The 21,541-nt window shown below is 30.9% G+C and overlaps 5 protein-coding genes across 5 annotated transcripts; 4 read left to right on the forward strand and 1 right to left on the reverse strand.

Moving 5' to 3' along the window:
* Nucleotides 1-201: 201 nt before the first annotated feature.
* LOC130663370 (sorting and assembly machinery component 50 homolog) lies at nt 202-3,122 on the forward strand. Its single transcript, XM_057462550.1, has 7 exons — nt 202-477; nt 680-748; nt 812-1,111; nt 1,371-1,585; nt 1,662-2,031; nt 2,364-2,658; nt 2,746-3,122. The coding sequence occupies exons 1-7, from the start codon at nt 457-459 to the stop codon at nt 2,928-2,930; spliced, it is 1,455 nt and encodes a 484-aa protein (XP_057318533.1). The 5' UTR covers nt 202-456; the 3' UTR covers nt 2,931-3,122.
* A 405-nt stretch (nt 3,123-3,527) lies between these two features.
* On the forward strand, nt 3,528-7,930 carry LOC130663367 (nucleomorphin-like). The gene is made up of 3 exons (XM_057462543.1): nt 3,528-3,787; nt 4,220-5,916; nt 6,279-7,930. Exons 2-3 carry the CDS (start codon nt 4,327-4,329, stop codon nt 6,486-6,488), a joined length of 1,800 nt encoding a protein of 599 aa, XP_057318526.1. The 5' UTR covers nt 3,528-3,787; nt 4,220-4,326; the 3' UTR covers nt 6,489-7,930.
* Nucleotides 7,931-10,784: 2,854 nt separating this feature from the next.
* Nucleotides 10,785-12,224, forward strand: LOC130663372 (uncharacterized). The gene is made up of 2 exons (XM_057462552.1): nt 10,785-11,040; nt 11,343-12,224. The coding sequence occupies exons 1-2, from the start codon at nt 10,932-10,934 to the stop codon at nt 11,672-11,674; spliced, it is 441 nt and encodes a 146-aa protein (XP_057318535.1). The 5' UTR covers nt 10,785-10,931; the 3' UTR covers nt 11,675-12,224.
* A 2,894-nt stretch (nt 12,225-15,118) lies between these two features.
* LOC130663373 (myotrophin-like) lies at nt 15,119-16,982 on the forward strand. The gene is made up of 3 exons (XM_057462553.1): nt 15,119-15,381; nt 15,493-15,603; nt 15,996-16,982. The coding sequence occupies exons 1-3, from the start codon at nt 15,307-15,309 to the stop codon at nt 16,173-16,175; spliced, it is 366 nt and encodes a 121-aa protein (XP_057318536.1). The 5' UTR covers nt 15,119-15,306; the 3' UTR covers nt 16,176-16,982.
* A 360-nt stretch (nt 16,983-17,342) lies between these two features.
* LOC130663364 (histone-lysine N-methyltransferase SETDB1) lies at nt 17,343-21,514 on the reverse strand. Its single transcript, XM_057462538.1, has 5 exons — nt 21,345-21,514; nt 20,713-21,101; nt 20,487-20,630; nt 17,679-20,413; nt 17,343-17,611 (listed from the first exon to the last, which is right to left on the reverse strand). Exons 2-5 carry the CDS (start codon nt 21,089-21,091, stop codon nt 17,405-17,407), a joined length of 3,465 nt encoding a protein of 1,154 aa, XP_057318521.1. The 5' UTR covers nt 21,092-21,101; nt 21,345-21,514; the 3' UTR covers nt 17,343-17,404.
* Nucleotides 21,515-21,541: the final 27 nt, after the last annotated feature.

The following is a 21,541-nucleotide window of genomic DNA, read 5'->3' on the forward strand; positions in this document are numbered from 1 at the left end:
GTTTTTCATTAATTTTTTTCTCTATAGATTAAAATTTAATTTTATTTAGCAAATTTTAATTTTTCTTGCACGTCAGGGCTATTTGTCTAGAAAAATAACGCCGGTAAAGGCGATTCAAAAATATTTGCTACATTTTTCACCACCAGACGGCTCTAGCTCTATTTTTTCTGATTGGGACAATGATAACTGGGACATTGACCAACTGGGACATTGCTTAGCTGGGACATTGACATATTCCCAACAGAAGTCGTGAATGATGATCGTGATGATCACAGTGTGCCGTGGTGTGTCTTGTTGAATAGTAAGTGCCGGCTGACCTCGTTTGTTTGTATAACTATCTGTGAATGGAGTCGAGTAATTATTTTAAAATTCATTAGCGAAAAAAACTGAAAAAATCATCAATGACATGACATCATAATTAATAAATAAACAGTTTCTCAATAAATAAATATAACAATGGGAGTATTGCATGCAAAGGTAACATATTTAGATTATTTAACACCAACCTGTATTTTATAACCTGTACTACACAAATAGTTTTTTTTTTTTTTTTTTTATATCACTTGTAGTCGCTAATAATATTCTGAGTTCTCAGAAACTGATGCTTGGATTGAGTCATTTGTAAATTTGTCTTTCTGCAAATAGAATTATTGATATATAACATATATTTTTTTCACAGGAACCAAATATACCCAAAGACTATGGAACGCCTGATACATATCCTACTGCAGCTCCAGCGCAGCCTAAAGTACGATAATTACGATAGCAAATAAATATGAATGGTTTTTAATTAAATCATCTTTGTCACCAGGTACCTCCACGTCCTGCTAGCCCTGGACCTGATGATAATTCTGGTCAGGTTACGGTTCGGACCATCGACTTACACCAGAGGATTCGGGTGGACAAAGTCCACATTGACGGTCTGAAGAGAACTAAGGATGATATTGTCAAGGCACAAGTTATGGACTTGTTCAAAGCTAAGGATTTTCGTCAGGTTGTTGATCAAGCTCAGACAGTTAGGAATAAATTAGAATCGATAGGTTGTTTTAAAAAAATAGGCGTTAGCATTGACACCAGTAAGGGACCAGACTCAACTCCAGAAGGTGTTGAGGTAATTTTTATTTTATTTATTTAATGATTGGGTAGAGGTGTCATTAGCGGCCACTTTTGAACATGAGAAGAATTTAAATAAAATTATTCATAAGAGAAGACTGACAATTTATTTTTAAATTCTGTTACAATGGAAACTTTATTTTATACTCTTTCATTAGTTAAAATAAAGTATCAAATGTCCAAAAATGGAGCAGTGGCCACAGATACTCTGCCCTAAATTATTTAAAAGTTTTTGGTATTATGTTTATATTTATTAGGTAACATTCAACGTAAAAGAAATGAACCGTTTAAGTGGCGGCATAAGTACGATGGTTGGTAATAATGAAGGTTCAGTTCTAATTCAAGCAAAGGCACCAAATATTTTTGGTCGTGGAGAACGTCTGCAAGTTGAGTATTCATATGGATCAAGAAGTACGACAAACATCAATGTATCAGCAATAAAACCGTTTGTTGATAATTGGTTGCACACAATGTAATTAATTATTACTTATCATTAATATGCTAATTGTCAGCTAATTTTAACGATGCATAAATATTTATTCCCGTAGACTTACCACCAGCGTGTTCAGTACAATGACAGATGTACCTTGGTCTGGTTACAAAGAAAAAGATAATGGAATTTTGTTTGATGTTGCCATTGCACCAGGCACACTGAAGCATAATTTTCAATACGAAGCTACTTATAGAGATATCATTGCTACTAAGAAAGCATCACTTCGTGTTCGTGAACAATGTGGTCCAAGTCTCAAGTCAGCTTTAAGGCATATCTGTTCAATTGACAAAAGAGATGATACGATATTTCCAACTGGCGGCAGTCATGTTTCGTTTACTACCGAATTAGCTGGTCTTGGCGGTGACACAGGTTTTATGAAGTATGATTTTACGCTGCAAAGTAACTGGACACCACTTGAATTTATGGTAATTATTTTTGTTAAAGTCTGGTTTGGTTTTGTGGCAGTGTTACAATTCTACTCACTCATAATTTTACTCAGCCTCAACTCTAAAAGTTTTTTTTTTACTCAGGTTTAACTCTACTCAGTTATGTCTTTACTCAGCTACAATTCTACTCACAAAGAATTGCTATTTAATTGATAGTCTAAAATACGTGAGTTGTAGCTGAGTGAAGATATAACTGAGTTGACTTAAACCTGAGAAAAAAAATGAGTAGAGTTGAGGCTGAGCAAAGTTGTGAATGAGTAGAGTTGTAACTACTTCCGGTTTTATCATTAAATTAAATTTTTTTTTTACAGACATTTCAACTTGGTGCCCAAGCTGGATTTTTACGAGAAATAAGTAACGATTTACAAATAAATATAACTGATTTATTTTTCCTCGGAGGACCGTTGCATATACGTGGGTTCCCGCGTAGAGGCTTCGGACCTCACAATGAAGGCAATGCCATGGGAGGAAACACTTACTGGGCATTAGCACTTCATCTGTACACACCACTGCCTTTCAGACCTGGAAAAAACAGTTTCGGTGATTTATTTAGGCTACACGGTTTTATTAACGGCGGTAATTTAGGAAATATCAGTTTTCAAAAAGGTGCATAATTTTTTTATTTTAAAACCTCAAGAAATCTTGCAATTAAAATTTATGTAATTAAAAAATAAACAAAATTTATTATTCCAGATGGCGATTATTCCGATAATTTAAAAATATTTACAGACAATGTAAGATGTTCTGCTGGTGTGGGGATAGCAATGAGACTCGGTGGTATAGCGAGAATCGAGTTGAATCTCGTTATGCCTTTACTGATGGGTAGATACGACATGTTCCAACAGTATCAATTTGGAATCGGTGTCCAGTATTTATAATAAATATAAATAATTATAAATAAATAAATAAATAAACATCACAAACGTTTGAGTTCAATACTCGTTATCAGATAGTGCATGATTGTAAAGTTGTAAATTAAATATATTTAATTCCAATGTTATTCTACCAGGTAAAGTCAATCAAACATGTCTGTATAGTACTTTGAATAAAAGACAAAATTATTAAAATTATTATGTATAAATATATACTATTATAAATCATATTAAATAATTGTTAATTATTATCATGGTGTAGAGCTCAGTGATGACGTTTCTATATAAAAAAATTCGTCACGGTCCGTAAGTTCCATGAATCATTTAAATATTTCAGTGCAACTGCATCATTTTCATCAGATTTTCGTCATACTTTTCCTTTTCATAAATTTCTACCCATGGTTACCCTGGACTACGTGATCAATAACAATAGATCCTTTATTGATTATGATAATGACCTGCGAGATAAGAAAACTTAATGTCCTAGGGGTCATCGGGCGTAATAAAGGCGCGTAATTTTCGGCGAACGTGCGCGTCATCACGAGAATATTCAAGAAGTTGCTGGGGTAGGGGTAAGCTGGCTAATGAGGATGACGTACAGTGGCGCCATTCCGAGAGCACATTCAGTTATTTACGTTCATGTACGAGTTGAAAATGGCTGATTAAAGTGATATCTAAAGTATTTTGTGCAAAAATGTATAATTCAACGATGGAATTTAATAAACTAACTTCTACTAATGAAATAAAATTGAAGAGTTTTGAAACAAAATCAATTGGTGGTTGTAAAATAAGAAGAAAACAACCTAGTAAATTAATTATCAAAAAACACATCAACGCCTGGCACTGTTGTAGTAAACGGCCTTGTAAGTATTCTACGTACATTCATCCATGTTTTAATATATATATACATATATATTTATATTTTGTAAAATATTTACGTATGGTTTATATTCACTACAATTAACGTTTTGAATTATTGGGAATATGTTTTTAGTACTGATTATATTTTACAATAATATTTTTTTAAATATTTAATGCCCTGGTTTTAATTATATTTTTGATTACGTATTTTAATTATATACCGATATGGAATAGTTGATAACAATTTGAAGGTGGGTTTACAATTGTTTCTTTTATTTTCTGGCTGATTCTTGATCAACTTGATCGCAGTTATTAAAGTTCGCGGGGTCATAATTTATGACGACTTTACTTATCTTTGTTTTCTTTATATTTTTTTTTTAATTTTATTTTAGTCCGGTTGTAAGAAAATTCCATTGACTTTTTTTTTTTTTCAGGGTCATTGAGAATAGAAGGCACAAGGACAGAAGTTTGTAAAAGTTTTGTCTGTTGATATAATAGTAAAATATTAATATAAGAAATAGATTACAATAAATTATACGGAATGGACAATCCTCCTGGGAAATATTTACCAGCAAATTTTAATATTTTTGATTTTTTCTTTGGATCTCCATCGGCAAATACGCTGGCATATAATTCGAATAAAAATTATAAAAATAATTATTCTAAATCTTCGATGAACATTCAAAATTCTCATTACACAAATGAAAAAATGGATAATTATGTAAACAATAAAATGAATCTTATGGAAGACAACAAAGATGATAAAGATAAAAAAGAAATAACCGAGTCTGAGAAAAAAGCGAGTAATACACTTGTGCAGGGAATGATTGGGGGAGTATTGGACGCGTTAACTAACGTCGTTTCTAAAATAACAAATTTTACTTCAACAGTAAACAGATCAATGTCGGTTACAATTGTTCCACAAGACAGTTGTTATCCAACGGAATATTTCGTAAGACCTTTGATGGATGGTGAAAATTTAGTTGCTAATGCGGATGATTCAACGCTGACGAATACGAGAATTCGTTATTATCAAAATTATATTAACAAATCCCACACAATGGAGACTGTTAATAATTTATCATCACAAAAACCAGCTGATATTGATAATAATTACTTTAATAGTATGTGGTATGATAGCATGCAAGGAGATAATTACTACTACCATCAAAATATGAATCCTGATAATTTATACTCTGCGCAGTCTAATGAATTAGAGTTGGCTATTGAAGAAAGTTTGAAGCTGATGAAGATTAATTGTAAATCTCATGATTCTGGATCCGCACAATCTGAAACTGATTTTACACCAAATCCATCTGGTTTTAATACGGAGATCCAAACACCAATGACTGAAATTCCTGATAGTAAAAGTTTATCAAAAGTTGATGATACTGAAAGCATGGAATTTGATGATAGTTTTGTAGATTTGTCTGCTGAACAAATTTTAAAAGTAAAGTCGTCATCAAAAAAACGACGCAGATCTAATAATAACAATGGAGCCGCTCAAAGTAGAGGAAAAAATAGACGTAGAGTTCCGTTGAGACGATTCGCAGCAGGTCAATTGAAGCACAAAAAAGAAAGGAATAAACATTTTATTTATTCGGGAATTCAAGATGATTTAAATACCTGGGAGGAAGAGATAAATGATGAATCTGACGAGTTATGCAGTATTATTTCTTCATCTGATGATGAATGCACGGATGACCAAAAAAAGTGTTTGCTTAATAATGAAAATTCTTGTGTTATTATTGAAAAATTAACATTCGGAGACCCACCACTTAAAAATGTTATTGATAAACCAATTATTAAGGATTTGATTGATAAAACAACGTTGTCAGAAAGTTTTAATCATTCCAACGAATGTTTACCACCAGTAAAATGTGATTATCAGAAACACCGATTGTCTGAATGTTCTGTTGAGTCTGAGGACAGTGATGTTGTTTTTGAAGATGAAGATAAAGATGAATCGGAGTCGGAGATTGAGACAGAGACAGAGACAGAGTCTGAGTCAGAATGTTCAGATGATAGTGAATATGATGATGATGATAATGATGACGATGATGATAATGAATATTCTGACGATGAGTTTATTCAATTTGAAACTGAAGAATCCAGTCCAATTTGTCCAAAAGTAATTACAATATTTTTATTATTATTATTATTGTTATGCTAAAAAATTTGCGGAGTGGGCGCGGATTAAATCCGGAGTGAGTGCGGAGCGGGTGACTTTATTTACTCCCCTTTGAGTAAAATTCACTCCAAATGGGAGCTTGTTTTAATATTGAAACTCCAAATCATTTAAATAAAATCCAGTTCACTCCCCATTTACTCCGTATACGGGGTGATTTTTTTTTAAACTCCGGAACTCTGATTTTCAGAGTGAATTCGGATTTAAATAAAATCCGTAATCACTTCGAATTCACTCCCGACTTTTCCCAGTGTATTATTGTTGTTAGCGTTATTTTATTAAATAATAATGTTTATTTATTTTAGGTTCGATTTAATCTCCAACCAACTGTTCACACAATAATAAAATGGAACTTTGCTTATCGTGCAGCAAGAAAAGGACCTTGGGAACAAATGGCCCGTGACAGAGATCGTTTCCAAACCCGGATTAATTCCACCGGTCGAATTATTGAGCCTGTGTTGGCAACCCAACACCGGGATTGTATTTGGAAAGATCGTTTTGCTGCTACTGATTAATTAAATGAACAATCATTGCATCACAACTATACACTTATAAATACAGATTATAGGAGACAGAGGATAAAAGACTAATAAGACCAAGTTTTGGACTGTGTCTTGGGCTTGGATGACAATTAATTACTGGTACCGCTCATCAGTATGTTATTTAATAATTGCATAAATATGTCCATTGTCCTATTAGACCTTCAATTTAAATTTTAGTTAATTCCTGTTGTTTTTAATTGGCGATTTTAATTATCTTTTAAAAAAAATTAATAAATTTCCGTAATCATTTACTAAAATATTTAAAATTCATAAACTTATAAATTATCTGTATGTAAAGTTCATTTAAATCATCGTACGATTGTTGTGTTAACTATTTTTTTTTTTTAACTCACGAGTTTGTACATACAAGTCAAAATACCAAATCATATTTACACTAGAATCGAAGTATAATTTAAAAATTATAAACGTGTAAATTATAAAATCCAAATTAGAAAGTAATATTTATTACATCGTTATTAAATCGGCAATCATAAAAAAGTATTCAACTTTTAAATAAAATAAATTACTTTAATAATTAAAATTAATTTTAAATTAGCTTGTAAAAATAGCCTGCTCCCGGTCTATTAAAGTTTTTAATTATCTTGATATAAAAAAAAAAAAAAAGAAAATTTTCTTTTAATTAACTTATATTACAAATTAATTACTAAATTTTATATTTAATTTTTTTGTTCGTAGTAATTTAATTAAATATTGCATATTCATTCACATAAGAAAATAAATTAAAAACATAAGTTAGATTTTAATTATGTACAATACATGTATATTACACAACTGTGAATATTATAGCAGAGAAAGAGTTGGTAAAATTTTCAAGTACGTGCCTAAGAAGTCGATTCTGATATCGGCATTGTTTTTATACCTTAAATTATCTCCGAAAAGCATTTCTATAAATATATCAAGTTATTCTACACTTGAATTACTCAATAATAGACAATTATATATGATGTTGAAAGTATCAGTCGTTGAAAAAATTTATTTTCAATAAACGAAGTAAACTGACTGGCAAAAATTTTAAAAAATGCATTGAAAATTTTCTGATGACAATTGACTAGATAATTAAAAATGATCCTGAAGTTAACAATTAAAAAATTTTGGATTTTTCTTCTACAAATCAATTAAAAAAAAAAAAAAAACTGCGCATGTAGAAAATTAAAAAAACTATGGGTGCAATTTTTTTAAATATTTTTTTTTACAATTCATCGTTTGGAAAAAACTCAAAAATTATTAGTCGGCTGACCAGTGTCAGGATTAAAATCACTAAAATTGTCAGATGTCGATTACTTTCAACATCATAATTAAATTAGATCAGGCATTGAAATATTTAAAACCTTGTGTATATTTTTTGTTTTAAAAAGTTACACCTACTCAATAAAAAAAAACTCTTTCCTTGAAAAGTTGTACGTTTATTTAATGTTCCGTAAACATGATTTAAATTAAATAAAAATAATAATTACAATAAATTACCATATTTTCTATAGTTTGTAGTTTAGTAATAAGAATCGTTACTCATTAGTTACATTAATTATTATAGTTATTTAATTACTGTTATGAGTAACAATAATAATAATTTATAAGACTTAAAGTAATGAAAAGTAGCGACTTCCTTAATGACATGTTATTGTGATTCCAAAGATTTGTATATTGTGATTGACAACAATGTAAGTAATAATTATATAACTTAAAGTATGTCAAGGGTATGTTACATGATCGTGTAAGTACATGATGAGAAGGCGTTGATTCTTAGACGTTAATCATTGAGTTACCCATCGATGCCATTTCTTACATTACCACAAATTAATGACTTGCACCCTCCTCGCTGTACTAAATATATTTAATTATTTAATTCCTATTTTTTTGCATAATCTGAGAGTTAATACATGGTAACTACCAATAAGTCATTTAATAATAATTACGCATGATTGCTTCTGTGCGTAGCGAAACTCTGTTATTACGAAATAAATATCACCGGATGTTTATTAATTTAAATTAATATTAATGTAAATAATTAATTATGATTGATATCATGGGATAAATGATAAAATTTTTATTGAATTTTATTGAAAGAAATTACTAGCAGGACCAGGTGTCAGATTGACACAGAAGCCGGAAGAGGATGGGCCCCCAAGCCGTAATTGCTTTTATATATGTGTGTATATAAATATAGTTATATGTCGTATCAGATAATTAACACCTACACTAAGTAAATTTATATGTAAATATATTTATATACTTTTAAATGTTGCAATCCATGTAATAGAGTCGTGACGGATAACGATTAGCACATTGACACTTGGCCAGGTGAAGTCAACTCAATAAAGCTTGACTCATCGTATCTTGGTCAATATTATGTTTCTTTTTCCATTTCTCTTTCGTTTACACCCATAATTATTTGATTTCACTAGCCAAGTGGTCAAGGTCAAGATGAAATTCGTAATATAAATCTCTCCATCGCTGTTGATGAAATATAAATTTATTCAAGTGACATAAAATTGACGAAAAAAAAATAAAGAAGCGGGAGATTTTTGTTATGCTGGTTGTAAAAGTTGCGACGAAGATGAGGAAGAAAAAAAATGTTTATTTTCACTATGAATCATCGTTATATTACTCAACGTTAAAATTATTCCAGCCGTAAATCCGCTTCTACTTTCTATAGTTCAATTAGACCATCGGATATCTGAGGACAATAGGACATTTATTAAATCCTTTCTTTACTTATTTATCCTTTCTTTATTTGCCTATTTAATTTAAACTTTACGTTTAAAAACCCATATCACTGACATTTAATATTTACTTTTTAAACTTTTAAAAGATTTCTTAATTACTTGTCCCAAATAGTCATTACTCATAACTCATGACTGATATTTGTGATATTTATTAACGCAATATCCTTCACTGGCGTGTAAAGACGATACTATTATTAAGATAATCTTAAATATATAAGTATTTTTTAAAATTGAATAAGAAAAAAAAAGAAACGTTGAAGAGTGAGAGGAACATAACAAGCCAGCAACGATTGATCGTGCTTTCACCTTTTCACGATCTACAGAGTGTAGATCGCTTGCGTGGTACTTACAACAAATAATTACAATAATAATAATGATAATAATAATTTTTGTGCTGAGATTATAATCACATTTATTGTGTATCGTATTTAAATTAAGTCTTTTCAGATCAGTCGCTCGGATATTTTTCATTTAAATTTAAATTCAATAATAAAAGAATAAAAAAAAAATTACCCGCAATTCAAAACGGCTTACAGTTCATTACATTTAGAATTCTATAACATAAATTGTAGCCTTATCCATATTACCTCATACTTAGACTCATATAAATATTGACCAATCACTTCAAAGGTCGGTTTATTTTATTCTATTTCATTATTTTTTTATTTTAAAGTTTTACGGTTTGTAAAAAAAATTTTAAAAAATAATCCAAAGGGATTAAAAAACCATGAAATATTATTACTGGTGTACATAAAGAACCGTGACGACAGACTTTCGCCTTTTCCATGAAATCTATATGTGTAAGATAATTTAGCATGTATTTAAAGTTTATGTACGTAAATGTGAACTGATGAGCAGCAGCTTCTTGGAAAGTATTCCGTTCAAATTGATGCACGACTAATTTCACATCTTCATAAAATCCATCAGCGTCTAATGTCTGCAATTAAAATAAATCATTTTTATCTACATAATAATATATTTAAAAAATTAATTCAAACTTAGGAGGTCGACAGCGAAAAAAAAATCATGGGAATTAAATCGACGATTCAATTAGAGGGCGAAAGTGATTCGCCAACCGTGAATTTAAATTAATTAAATAAAATGTTAGATTAAGTCCAAGTATCTAAACATCTCATGGTTATTGATGCTTAGAAAAAAAAATCAGAACGAAATCATGACCCAGATGAATGATTCTCAGTAAGAAAAAACTATCATAGTGTTTTTTTATATAAATATATATAATATGTATATGTTTATTGTCTAGCGGATGATGTCAAATGACTTGGAATATATTTTATAAAATAATAATTTATTTACATTATGACAATGACAATCTTCTGGGGCAATGGTCACGGCATTTGGAGAGGTGGTTGCTGAGAGCCCGAGACCAGCAGAACGAACAGCACACACGGTTTCTGTTGTTCTATCACAGGTTTAAGTGGGGGATACCTTATACCTTACAGGCTTACACATCCATGCAAAAAGACCCCGCCCGGCATTCACCTATAAAACCTCGGCACCAAGATCAATCCTAACCAGTCTTGATCATCACTTACTGAGAATATCTTGGTCTTTTGGCCGCGGGTCCACCGTTTCGTTTACACAATCGTTTAATTAGACTTCTATCATTTCAAATTTGTCGTTTTGTCGGAAGCAACGACTTTTTAAAATCATGAACAAATACTTTGCTATCGTACTTTTGGTCGCGGCTGTGGTTGTCGCCGAAGAAGAGGAACGACCAAAAACATTCAGGAGACTCATCCCTGCTGATGTTCTTCGTGGTAAGTTATAAGTTGATCTTGTCATTTATTTTATAAAAAATTAATTTGAATTCTCACTCACTAAATAGAGACACCTCTACTGTAATTCTACTGGTTTGTTGATTAAATTAATCATTAATTGATTAATTAATGCTTGTGACTTTAGAGAGAGAGTGCGAAATAAGGAAGCGAAAGTTTGATGCTTCTCTTACGTCACTTAACAATTTATTTAGAAACATTTTCTCTCCAGGACATTATCTAAATTGTATTTTATGATTTTATTTATCAGGATTAATTTTTACGAACACTAAATTTAATTACAGACTTCCCGGGGATGTGTTTTGCATCAACTAAGTGCGCAACAGTAGAACCAACAAAAAGCTGGGAATTGTCACCATTCTGCGGTCGTTCTACATGTGTCCCGTCTGACGATGACTCAGGAAGACTCTTTGAGTTGGTCGAAGACTGCGGACCTTTGCCAAAGGCCAACCCCAAGTGCAAGCTCTCTGAGAAGACCAACAAGACCGCAAGCTTCCCTGACTGCTGTCCGATCTTTGAATGCGAAGAAGGTGCGAAACTCGAGTACCCCGAAATTCCAACCGTTCCACCACCACCATCTGAAGCAGAAGCTAAACCCGAAGTCGCCAAAGTATGATTTGATAAACTTGGAATCATCTCTGTAAATTTATAATAAATAAAAAAATTAAAAAAAAAATTAACATAATCGGTCGACGTAACGCGAACGTGATTTTATTTCTAAGTTTTTGTCACTGTACTAGCGTAAAAAAAAATTAAATCGTCTAAACGTCACTCCGATTTTAAAAATTATAAAGAAATAAATAACAATTTATAAGTTTGTAAATATTATACAATCTACGAAATTAATTATTATTAATTTTATATTGACGATACTGCTGCTGCAAAAAATTAATATGACGAAGATTAACAAATTAGTTGGATTTAAAATGGCACCAACACCACAATTACTACACCGTCTTACCATAGATTTATTGTAAAGCTTTCTTTTGCATAAACTAGCATCAGGAAATTATTTCAGCACCCAAACACATGCACGATATTTTTCTCGTGGCATAAAACATTATTTTCAATTCGTATATTATATATATAATTACATCTATTAAAAAAATGTGTGATTTGTAATTATAATACAATTGTATACTGTTAATAATACTTATTTAATACAACTTTGTCTTATTATTTTATTGTCTAATTACATACCTATTTAAATATATAAATAATTGATATAATAAATTATAATATCAAAGACTTTATATTTTATCTATCGTTAAATAAATTTAAATCTCTTACACTTCCGACGGAAATTCGTCTGGTGTTTTGTTACTTTATTTTTTTAAATTAAAAAAAATAACAAATAAAATTAATTATCAATTTATTAGCATCAGGAAGTCATATATTTAATAAAAGGACATGTGAGTCAATTACTGCACTGCAATTTGCATTATAATATTCACGCACTTCCTATAATTCATATAATCGTTATATATATTGATACAATTGAAACTAAAAAAATAAATAAAAAATATATTGTCATGCTTGATGCGACACGCAGCTCGTGAGAATACTTATTGTGCGAATGTGGGTTGGGAATAAAAAAAGTTTAATGACAGAAAGCAAACGAATATCATTAAAAATAAACAATAAGAGAAAGAAGAAAGAAGAAGAGAAAAAAAAGTCATTGCTCGATTACTGAAGCATGGGTGTGACGAAAAGACGGAATGATAAATAAACAATTATTTTAAAACAATCGATTGACAATAATGGAAGTGTAGGAAGAAAAAAAATAACAGAAGCAAACCGTCACACCTTTAAACTTGAAATGCATTCACCGCAATATTCGACCAGCCAACATATTTATATTAACAAACAACAATTCTTGTATATTATTGTGTGTTAATATTTTATATATTTGTATGTAATCCTTGTAATTTTATAGCGACGCCCATTCATGCTTTGTTGAAGACGATTGCCGGTTGTCATTTGAATAAAATAATATTTAACAAAGAATATAATATAAATCTTGAGATTTTGTTGGTGATTAACAACTACCAAGTATTACATATGTCCTCGACCGACTTTTTTATTCCTTCATACGTTTAAACTCTTGGAACTCAATAGATTTTATAGCTGGTCAATAAATCTGCTTTAGTAGATTGCTTTTATTTTTTTCTTTGGTAAATCGAGAAAATTTTATATCAGTAATTTCTTGTGATACTGAAAGTTACTCTAGTAGACGGCGACAATTTTTTTATTTACAAGAAGAAGAAATCCGATTTTGGCGGATAAAATTTTTTTAAATGCTGACGCCTGCTATCTTCAGTATTATTTCTTCCCCGTATTTCATAGTTTCGGTAACTATTGTTACTGATAGTGATCTGTAAGTTATTTAAAATTAACGTGTAACCAGAGCTTTAATTCAATTCATTATTGATGTAATTAGATTACGAGTTAAATTATTTTATTTACCCGCCATAACACCTTTCTCTCTTAAACATATTTACGAATATACTTAATTTTTATTTTCGAATGTGCAATTGTAATGTACTTATATGTACATGTAAATATAAAATATATATGCTTTCATTACGTGTAATGTAGACAGGCGAAAGCGAGGAAGAGATTTAGGAATCATAACAACAGTCAAATGCTAAAAGAGAGAAATCACGAGCGTCCAGCCGTGGCAGAGGAAGCGAAAGGAATCTTCCCTTCCAATGTGTTCATGTTAATAACTTACTTTTATTTATAATTATTATTATTTTTCACCAAATTTTAATCTGTAAAATAAATTTAAATTGTTAGACATATATATCGATACTAAAATAATAATAAGTGTAAAGTGTAAGTTATAATAATGGCATTAACTTCTTTGGTTTTAAATTACACTGCTCATTCATGGGTGGACCAGTTTCCTTGTTTGATCATCAACATGTTTTACGTTTACTTTTATTTACCGCGCCTACTTTTTTTCAATGTAAACCAGTAAGTACACACATATATGTATTATATGTGTACTAATATAATTAAATATTCTTCAGACATACGAAGGTTGTCAAGCAAATATTACCTTTATTTATATCGATCACTATTTTTTAATTATTTCATTTTAAATAAATAAATGTATTATAATTTAAATAATGAAATTTAAAAAAAAGCGGGTACTGATTTTTCAATTATCTAAATACGCATTTTTTTATTTATACTCTACTTACATTTTATTTATTTATTTCAAAATTTTTAAAGTTGCCGTCGGCTATTAGACGTCGGCGAGCTTCAATATCATAAGTTTTTTCATGAGTGTGAATGTAGCAGACATCAGACAAATTTTAAATTATAAATAAATAGAGTAAATGAGTAATAAAATAAAATTAAAAAAAATGCGCATTTAAAAAATTTAAAAATTAATAAGTGCATTTTTTTTAAATATAATTTTTTAAATTGTTTCCTCTATTTATTTATAATTTTAAATTTGTCTGATGTCTGCTACATTTATACTCGTAGTTTTTTCTATGAGTATTTTATTTGTTTATTTAAAATAAATACCTTTTTTTAAATGTTAGTTACTTTCAGTATCATAATATTTTATGAGTATGAATGTAACTGACAATTAGTAATTTTTCAAATTTTTAAATAAATAAATACAACGTAATTAGAATAAAAATTTAAAAATGCGTACTTAGATAATTGAAAACCAGTTCGCGCTTTTTTTTAAATTTCATTATTTATTAATTAATTTATTTAAAATTTATAAATTTTCTCATGTCTGTTACATTCAAGCATTAATATTTTTACTATTATTTGTTTTAAAAATTTTCTGTCCTAATTTTACTTCAATTATAATAAATCATTACACTAAATAATTTTTCATATTATTTATAATAAGTTCATTAATTGCATTTTAAAATAAGTTAATTAATTAAATTGAGTACTTGACAGTTGAGAAAGAAAAATTCTCAAATTGAAATTTCAAAATACTAGTAACGCACTCTATCTTTTAAATAATAAACCAGGCTTGCGATAAACTCGGGCGAATGTTGATAAATCTTTTACTGCAAAAGTGACTCCATCTCCAGTAATCTCCAGGAGTGTCAGTGTTCCATTGTAAATTTGTATAAGGCCTAGAACTTATGAGCAAGTTAAGAAACTTATAATAAATAATTAATCATAAATTAATATAATTAAGATAAAAAAACTGGCTTGTAATATAAAAAAATATTTAAATTATCGAGGCCAAAGTGAATCAGTTCTTAGATGAAAATGAACGAACTTGTTTGGGGAGTCAAAAACGGCGACATTGATCAAGTCCGAGAATTCGTCGAAAAAAAAGTAAGTTTTTATAAATTTTACTGCATATCTCTGCTGGAATAAACTGGGGTAATTAATTATTTGATAATTACAATTTAAGTGTCTAATTAAAATTATTTATTTAACTTTTAGAATATTAATGTAAATGAAAAGATTGATGGCAGGACACTGCTGCACTACGCAGCTGATTATGGTCAAAATGAAGTTCTTCGATATCTTCTTGATAAAGGTGCTGATGCTGATGTAAGTATTTATTCATTTATTCGATTATTTTATTTAATAATTTTTAAAAATTATATTTATTACTACAGGCGTTTAAATTTTAAATTTACCTGTCACTAGACTCATTTATGATTCCAAGTTGACAGACAATTAACAATTTCCAGGTTTTTTTTCAACAGATCAATTACACAAAAAATATATTAAAAATATGCACATGTAGAAAATTTAAATGACTACAGGTGTATTTTTTTAAGTATTTTTTTTTATGAGATCATTTTGAAAAAAAATAAAAAAATTATTAGACCTCGGTAAACTTCAGTATCATGTCTCGTTCCTACTCGCAATTAAATTTAATTGCCAATAAGTTATAATAAAAAAAGTAACTGTTAATAACAAGTGAATTAAATTTTCAGGCAACTGACAAACACGGCATAACTAGTCTGTTATCAGCTATTTGGGAGGGTCATACCGGATGTGTTAAATTACTGCTAGAGAAAGGCGCTAAACAAGATGGATTGACACCAGATGGTAAAACTTACCTCGACGCAGCTGAAAAAGACGAGATAAAAAGTCTGCTTCGCGATAGGCACTAACGCACAAAACCAAAATCATAAATAATATATTAAATAATTAAAAAAAAAAAAAAAATATAAATTATGAATGAAGATACAAAAAAGTAAAGCTAAAATTTCGTTGATAGTGTGTTGAATGTTCCTTGTAGATTATAACTGCTACTTGTTATCAATCTGTATACAAATGACTATTTTTACGTATGTGTTTTTCTTTTTTTTAAGTAAAATTAAGGACATTCTCAGACACCACCCACTTTTTAAAAAAATTCAATGACAACTGTAATAATCGTATTAAAATTTTATTAATTAATTGAAGCGTTAATTGAAAAAAATTAAACGTGATTACAATTTCGCTGATATAGATTTTTAAAAAATTACTTACAGTTATCAGTTAGGAATTAATTTTATCAATAAATTTTAGCCTACCAAATTCTAAATTTCGTTTAATTCCTAATTAAATACAACTGTAATTAATTTTTTTAAAATCTATATCAGCGAAATTGCAATTACGTTTAATTTTTTTGAATTAACGCTTCAATTAATTAATAAAATTTAAATACGATTAACAGTTGAGTCATTGAATATTTGTAAAAAAATGGGCGGCAATGTCTGAGAATACCCTTAATGATTTTAATTTTTTTAGTTTGACTAAATACGTATATTAATATATGAATATATAGAAGTGTGTAAACACAATGTCCGTGAAGCTTTTTAAAAATATGTTTTCCGCTTAAATTATGTATTATGAGTACGAGTAAAAAAAAAACTATTGTTACTATTACTCATTGCCGTAGTTTTATTATGATAACTGTTTGAGATCATATATTATTATAAATGTATGGTGGAAGTGACGACAGCACTTGCTGATTAAATAATTAAGAAAATTTTTAAACTTATGTTCACAAGCCTAAAAAATTTTATTAATAAAAGAGAGTAAATGAATAAATAAAAAAAATATTGATATTTACAAACTAAACAAATAGTATACGATGGAAATTATTTTAAAATCTGTGCCTCGCTTGATATTATTTTATAATATTAAAAGAAATAAATATGTATGAGTAAGGAGTGAAATGGCCGAGTAATTAGCACGTTGTGATTTTAATTTATTTTAGGAATAAAAAAAATATATTTATAATATACTATTAAAAATTAATGGTTATTTTACAGAATAATTTGTTAAGTATCAAGTTATTAATTATTTATTTTATTTATTTATGAGAAAATGGACAAAAACATTAAAAAATTGTTTACAATAGTCGCCCACGACAATTCGATGCACCGCATTTACAAATAATAACTTTACCGGGAATACTTCCTACGTCATAGCTGTAGTTCCAAGTCAATTCCTGCCCAGCTCTGATGAAATTCAAGGCGAAAAATGCAACCCATGGAAACCTTACGTCGTGAGTATCCACGAAAACATTTTGGACAAAGACATTTGGATCACAGGAATGCTGTAAAACAAAAATTATTTCAATGTAAAAAAGTAATCAAGAGACGATAATATTTTTCTACACTTACATTTAAATAACGGCCAATATTTCCCGTAGTTTTAGCATCCATAATATAAACAGCTTCATCTTCACCAAAGAAATCTCTTACAGATTTAAATTTCATTGTTTCGACTTGAGAAGCATCAACACTGGGTTCAAATCTACAAGGCTCTCGCATTCCGCCGCTGCCTTTATCGTCTTCGTCGCTGCCATCCTCGCCTTTGTCGGTAGTATTGGAACCTTTGCCGGTGCTGCCGTCTTCGCTCTTGTCTTCAGAAGTATCCGGTCCTTCATCAGTGCTCTTTTTCCGTTTCCTCAGCCGGCTTTTCATGTTACCAGCATCTGCAGGGTCAGTGTCTATCCGCGCGTATTCGTTATTAAACTGCTGAATATTAAATTCTTCATCTGAATCATTGGTCGTCTTTTTGCGGGCGACTGCATTACTGGTAGCGCCAGTACTGGTATCAGCTACTGGACGTTCTTCCTCAGGCTGTTTCTTTTCTTTGTTGGTTTCTTCGCTGACAGTTGCATTGTTTATTTCCGGCTCGAATGCTTCTGCTTCAAAGCCTTCTTTGATACCCTCCACTACCTCAACATAATCCAATTCCGCTAAATATTCATCTCCATAATTTTTACCACCCTCATTCGCGCCCTGTTCTGTCAACAACCGGCCAGCGTAGATACAAATAAACGAACCAAGCGGAATGTCATTGAGACATCTGATGCCCCAGCCCCTCGGCGCTGTTTTAAATACTTGTAATTTCAAACTCAGCGGATGTTGAACAACGCGATTCAAACATGTTTTAACAGAGCATTTACATCTCGAATTACACTCATAGATACCAGTAGTTACTGGCTCAGGAAGTCTTTTGTAAACGTATCCCACTGCAGGATTGGGTACACGTCCGCCAAATGTCGCTCCTTGAATTGTCAATTGCCAGCATTGACATTTATTTTTATCTTGGCAATCATCTTCACAATCACAAGAGCACAAAAAGTCGGGATCTGTGTTGAGATTAACTCCCTCAGTAGGTTCTCTGATAGTGCTGTAAGTAATAGTGTCCGGTAATTTATGATCAATCTCATTGACACAGGGTATCGGTACATTTTCAACGCCGTAACTTAAATCTTTTATGTTTACAAAACATTTATCTAGAACAAACTCCGCCAGACAATGAACCCAGTAGTCAAAATCAAACAAATCAACGGACATTGTGCTCTGAGTAATACGAAGATACTTGTGAACTTCTTCCATATTACGTAGTCGAGCACCACAAGGCGCTTGGTACAAAATAACTTTCTTTCCTTTAGGAAATTTACACAACTGGCGATTCCATCCACACAAAAGTGGAATTGATAGCGGCGAGTAACCCTTGAGATCAGCTGGCGTAAATGATATTCCTTTGATACAAGTGGGCCCGCATTTGTGAGCAACAAATTTACGAGTTTGAATTTTATTTTGCGTTTGGTAGTAAACAATACTGTGAGAAGGTTTTGTCTCGGAATTAGCAGCAAAGTTCTGAGGAATTTCAACAACGGCAGGAGTGCTTGATCGTTTGCTGGTACTCTTTTTAGCAACAGCACGTGATTGCACTGGTGCTGCAACGCTGGGAATTTCTTTTGAAAACGCAGCTGCTAGTTTTTGAGTTTGACTTTGAGCTTGAGATTGAGCACTCTGTGTTGTCATATCAGCTTCCTGCTCCCCATTAACCGAAGTATACTCGACGTAGGGCAAATTATTTTTATTCAAAGTTCCAGTTAACCTTTGGCGAGTAGGAGTATTTATAGAAGCATGATGTCCTTGTTGACGTGCGCTGGCTTTCAAAAGTTCTAGGAACAGTGGCCCGAGACGAGCAGAACCTCGATAGATCCATTCAGTCCGTCCATCGGCGTCAAAGTACATCTGGACAAGACTCGCGTCTACTTGAATTACTCTTGCGATCCACCACTTGCCGTTCCACTCGGTCTTCACCACCTGTTCCTTCTGGAGCTTCACCATCGGACGTTCCGGATAAGTTTCCAAATACTTTTTAACAAACTCACGTGACTCAATAGGTATGTCTTCCCAAACACGCAGAGAACTCTCGCTGACGACATAAATATCTTTGTGTGCAACATACTGAGCATACCCATCATCAAAGAATACCAAGTACCTGCATTTATTGGTACTTTTGGGTGGTTCAGCAATGACACCACTGTAATAATCATTTGATTTACTGTCGCTGAACAACGCAACTACTCTAGTCGCTACAGGAATCATGACAGAACATTTTTCAAAAATAGCCAGTTGTTTTCCAAAGACTTGTTTCGACTGACTGCTGTATTTCTTGGACGCATATTTTATACGGTAGGTCATGGGGGTCCGAGATACTATTGAAAGTACCTTGGCACGTCGCCAAGCCAGTAACGGATGCTTCATTACTAAAACTATATTTTCAACTTCGGCAGCTCGTCTTATCAGATTACCTTGAGGTGGCAGCCCGTGTTCTATACCCAATTTACCCTTTGGATTAACGGACATCACTTCGATCGGATTGTCCGGATGTATGGTGGGTTGAGGTGGCACAGGCGGCGGACGACTTATCTGCGTTACTTTCTTCGTTGCCACAAGAGGATGAGGAATCGTATCCGCTGGAGGATCTTCAATGTGTAATTCTTGTATGTACTTTATATCTGGTTTGAAGTTTTTGTACAAATTATTTCTCAATGAATCCATTTTAGATATCATCTCTTTTATGTCCTGATCCAGTTTATCATTATCGTCTGAAATTTAAAGCTCGTATAATTATACTATCGAGTAATAATAAAATAATATATTTATATTTATATGACGTACGGTTTATTTTATCGAATTGTGATTTTAAAATATTGTGTGATTCTTTCATCTGGAAATCAATGTCATATTTTTTTATGACACTCGTCAAGGCACTGTCGATATTTTCGCCAATACTTTGTATGACATCTTCAGGTAAGTATTCATCTGTACATAAAATATTTAAAAATTAATTTTTTTAGTGCAAAAAAAAAAAAAAGAAAATAAGTAAAAAAAGTATTGAGCGAACCACAGGAAGAGTCTCTCATTTCGCTGCCTGACTCGTCGCTGTCGGATATTTCAACTTCCATCGTATGATCGGGAAATTCGCATTTCAGTAATGGTTCTTTATTTAACAAAGCATTTACTAAAACTTCCTGATGCGCGATAGCAGCTTCCAGACATTTTTCGCAAATAAATCGCTTCTTTTTCTTGGCCATATTGACTCCGTAGTATGAACATGCGAAACTAGGGGCTGTCTTCATATTAACTCCTGACGGACATTTGAAATTGATGCATGTCACCACCAGCTTCTTGGACACCTTATGCGGATCTTTCTCTTCTTTTGTATTAGAAGACTCATCTTCCGACTCCAAATCAATAACTTCCATTTTCTTAACGTTATCCATCACTTACAAACTGGAAATTAAATTATTTTAAAATAAATTAAATATTCAAACATGCTAATAAAATTTTATTTATATGAATTATATTTACAATTTAAATATCAATACCACGTGAAAATAAAAACAGGATAAAATTTATAAAAAATTATTAACAACTGGGTTTTTAAAATTTTTGCAAACTAAAAATTTGATTAAATTTAAATTTATTGTTGTACAACAATAACCTAAAAAAAAATTTCAAAAAACATTCACTTACAATCTGGTTCTCCAAATCTATATTTCATACCGAGTAAAAAAATTTATAGTAAAAAGTTCATCATGAAGATTAAATAAATTTATGATTGTTCAATTAATTATTAACATAAATATTTAAAAAACTGACTTATAAATTAGACATTAAATTACAGGACAATCACACACGGCTTCAAAATTTTGTTTTTATGTTCATTACGA

This window comes from Microplitis mediator, chromosome 2, assembly GCF_029852145.1.
Source record: "Microplitis mediator isolate UGA2020A chromosome 2, iyMicMedi2.1, whole genome shotgun sequence".
NCBI classification, from domain to species: domain Eukaryota; kingdom Metazoa; phylum Arthropoda; class Insecta; order Hymenoptera; family Braconidae; genus Microplitis; species Microplitis mediator.

Coding starts and splice junctions, on each gene's coding strand:
- LOC130663364 (XM_057462538.1), bottom strand. CDS start 21,091: ATGGATAACGTTAAGAAAATGGAAGTTATTGATTTGGAGTCGGAAGAT. Junction 20,414..20,486: donor ACAATTCGATAAAATAAACC/GTACGTCATATA, acceptor TTTAAATTTCAG/ACGATAATGATAAACTGGAT. Junction 17,612..17,678: donor ATATTGGCCGTTATTTAAAT/GTAAGTGTAGAA, acceptor TTTGTTTTACAG/CATTCCTGTGATCCAAATGT.
- LOC130663370 (XM_057462550.1), top strand. CDS start 457: ATGGGAGTATTGCATGCAAAG. Junction 478..679: donor TGGGAGTATTGCATGCAAAG/GTAACATATTTA, acceptor TTTTTTTCACAG/GAACCAAATATACCCAAAGA. Junction 1,586..1,661: donor GATAATTGGTTGCACACAAT/GTAATTAATTAT, acceptor TTATTCCCGTAG/ACTTACCACCAGCGTGTTCA.
- LOC130663373 (XM_057462553.1), top strand. CDS start 15,307: ATGAAAATGAACGAACTTGTTTGGGGAGTCAAAAACGGCGACATTGAT. Junction 15,382..15,492: donor GAGAATTCGTCGAAAAAAAA/GTAAGTTTTTAT, acceptor TTTAACTTTTAG/AATATTAATGTAAATGAAAA. Junction 15,604..15,995: donor ATAAAGGTGCTGATGCTGAT/GTAAGTATTTAT, acceptor TTAAATTTTCAG/GCAACTGACAAACACGGCAT.
- LOC130663367 (XM_057462543.1), top strand. CDS start 4,327: ATGGACAATCCTCCTGGGAAATATTTACCAGCAAATTTTAATATTTTT. Junction 5,917..6,278: donor CCAGTCCAATTTGTCCAAAA/GTAATTACAATA, acceptor TATTTATTTTAG/GTTCGATTTAATCTCCAACC.
- LOC130663372 (XM_057462552.1), top strand. CDS start 10,932: ATGAACAAATACTTTGCTATCGTACTTTTGGTCGCGGCTGTGGTTGTC. Junction 11,041..11,342: donor CCCTGCTGATGTTCTTCGTG/GTAAGTTATAAG, acceptor ATTTAATTACAG/ACTTCCCGGGGATGTGTTTT.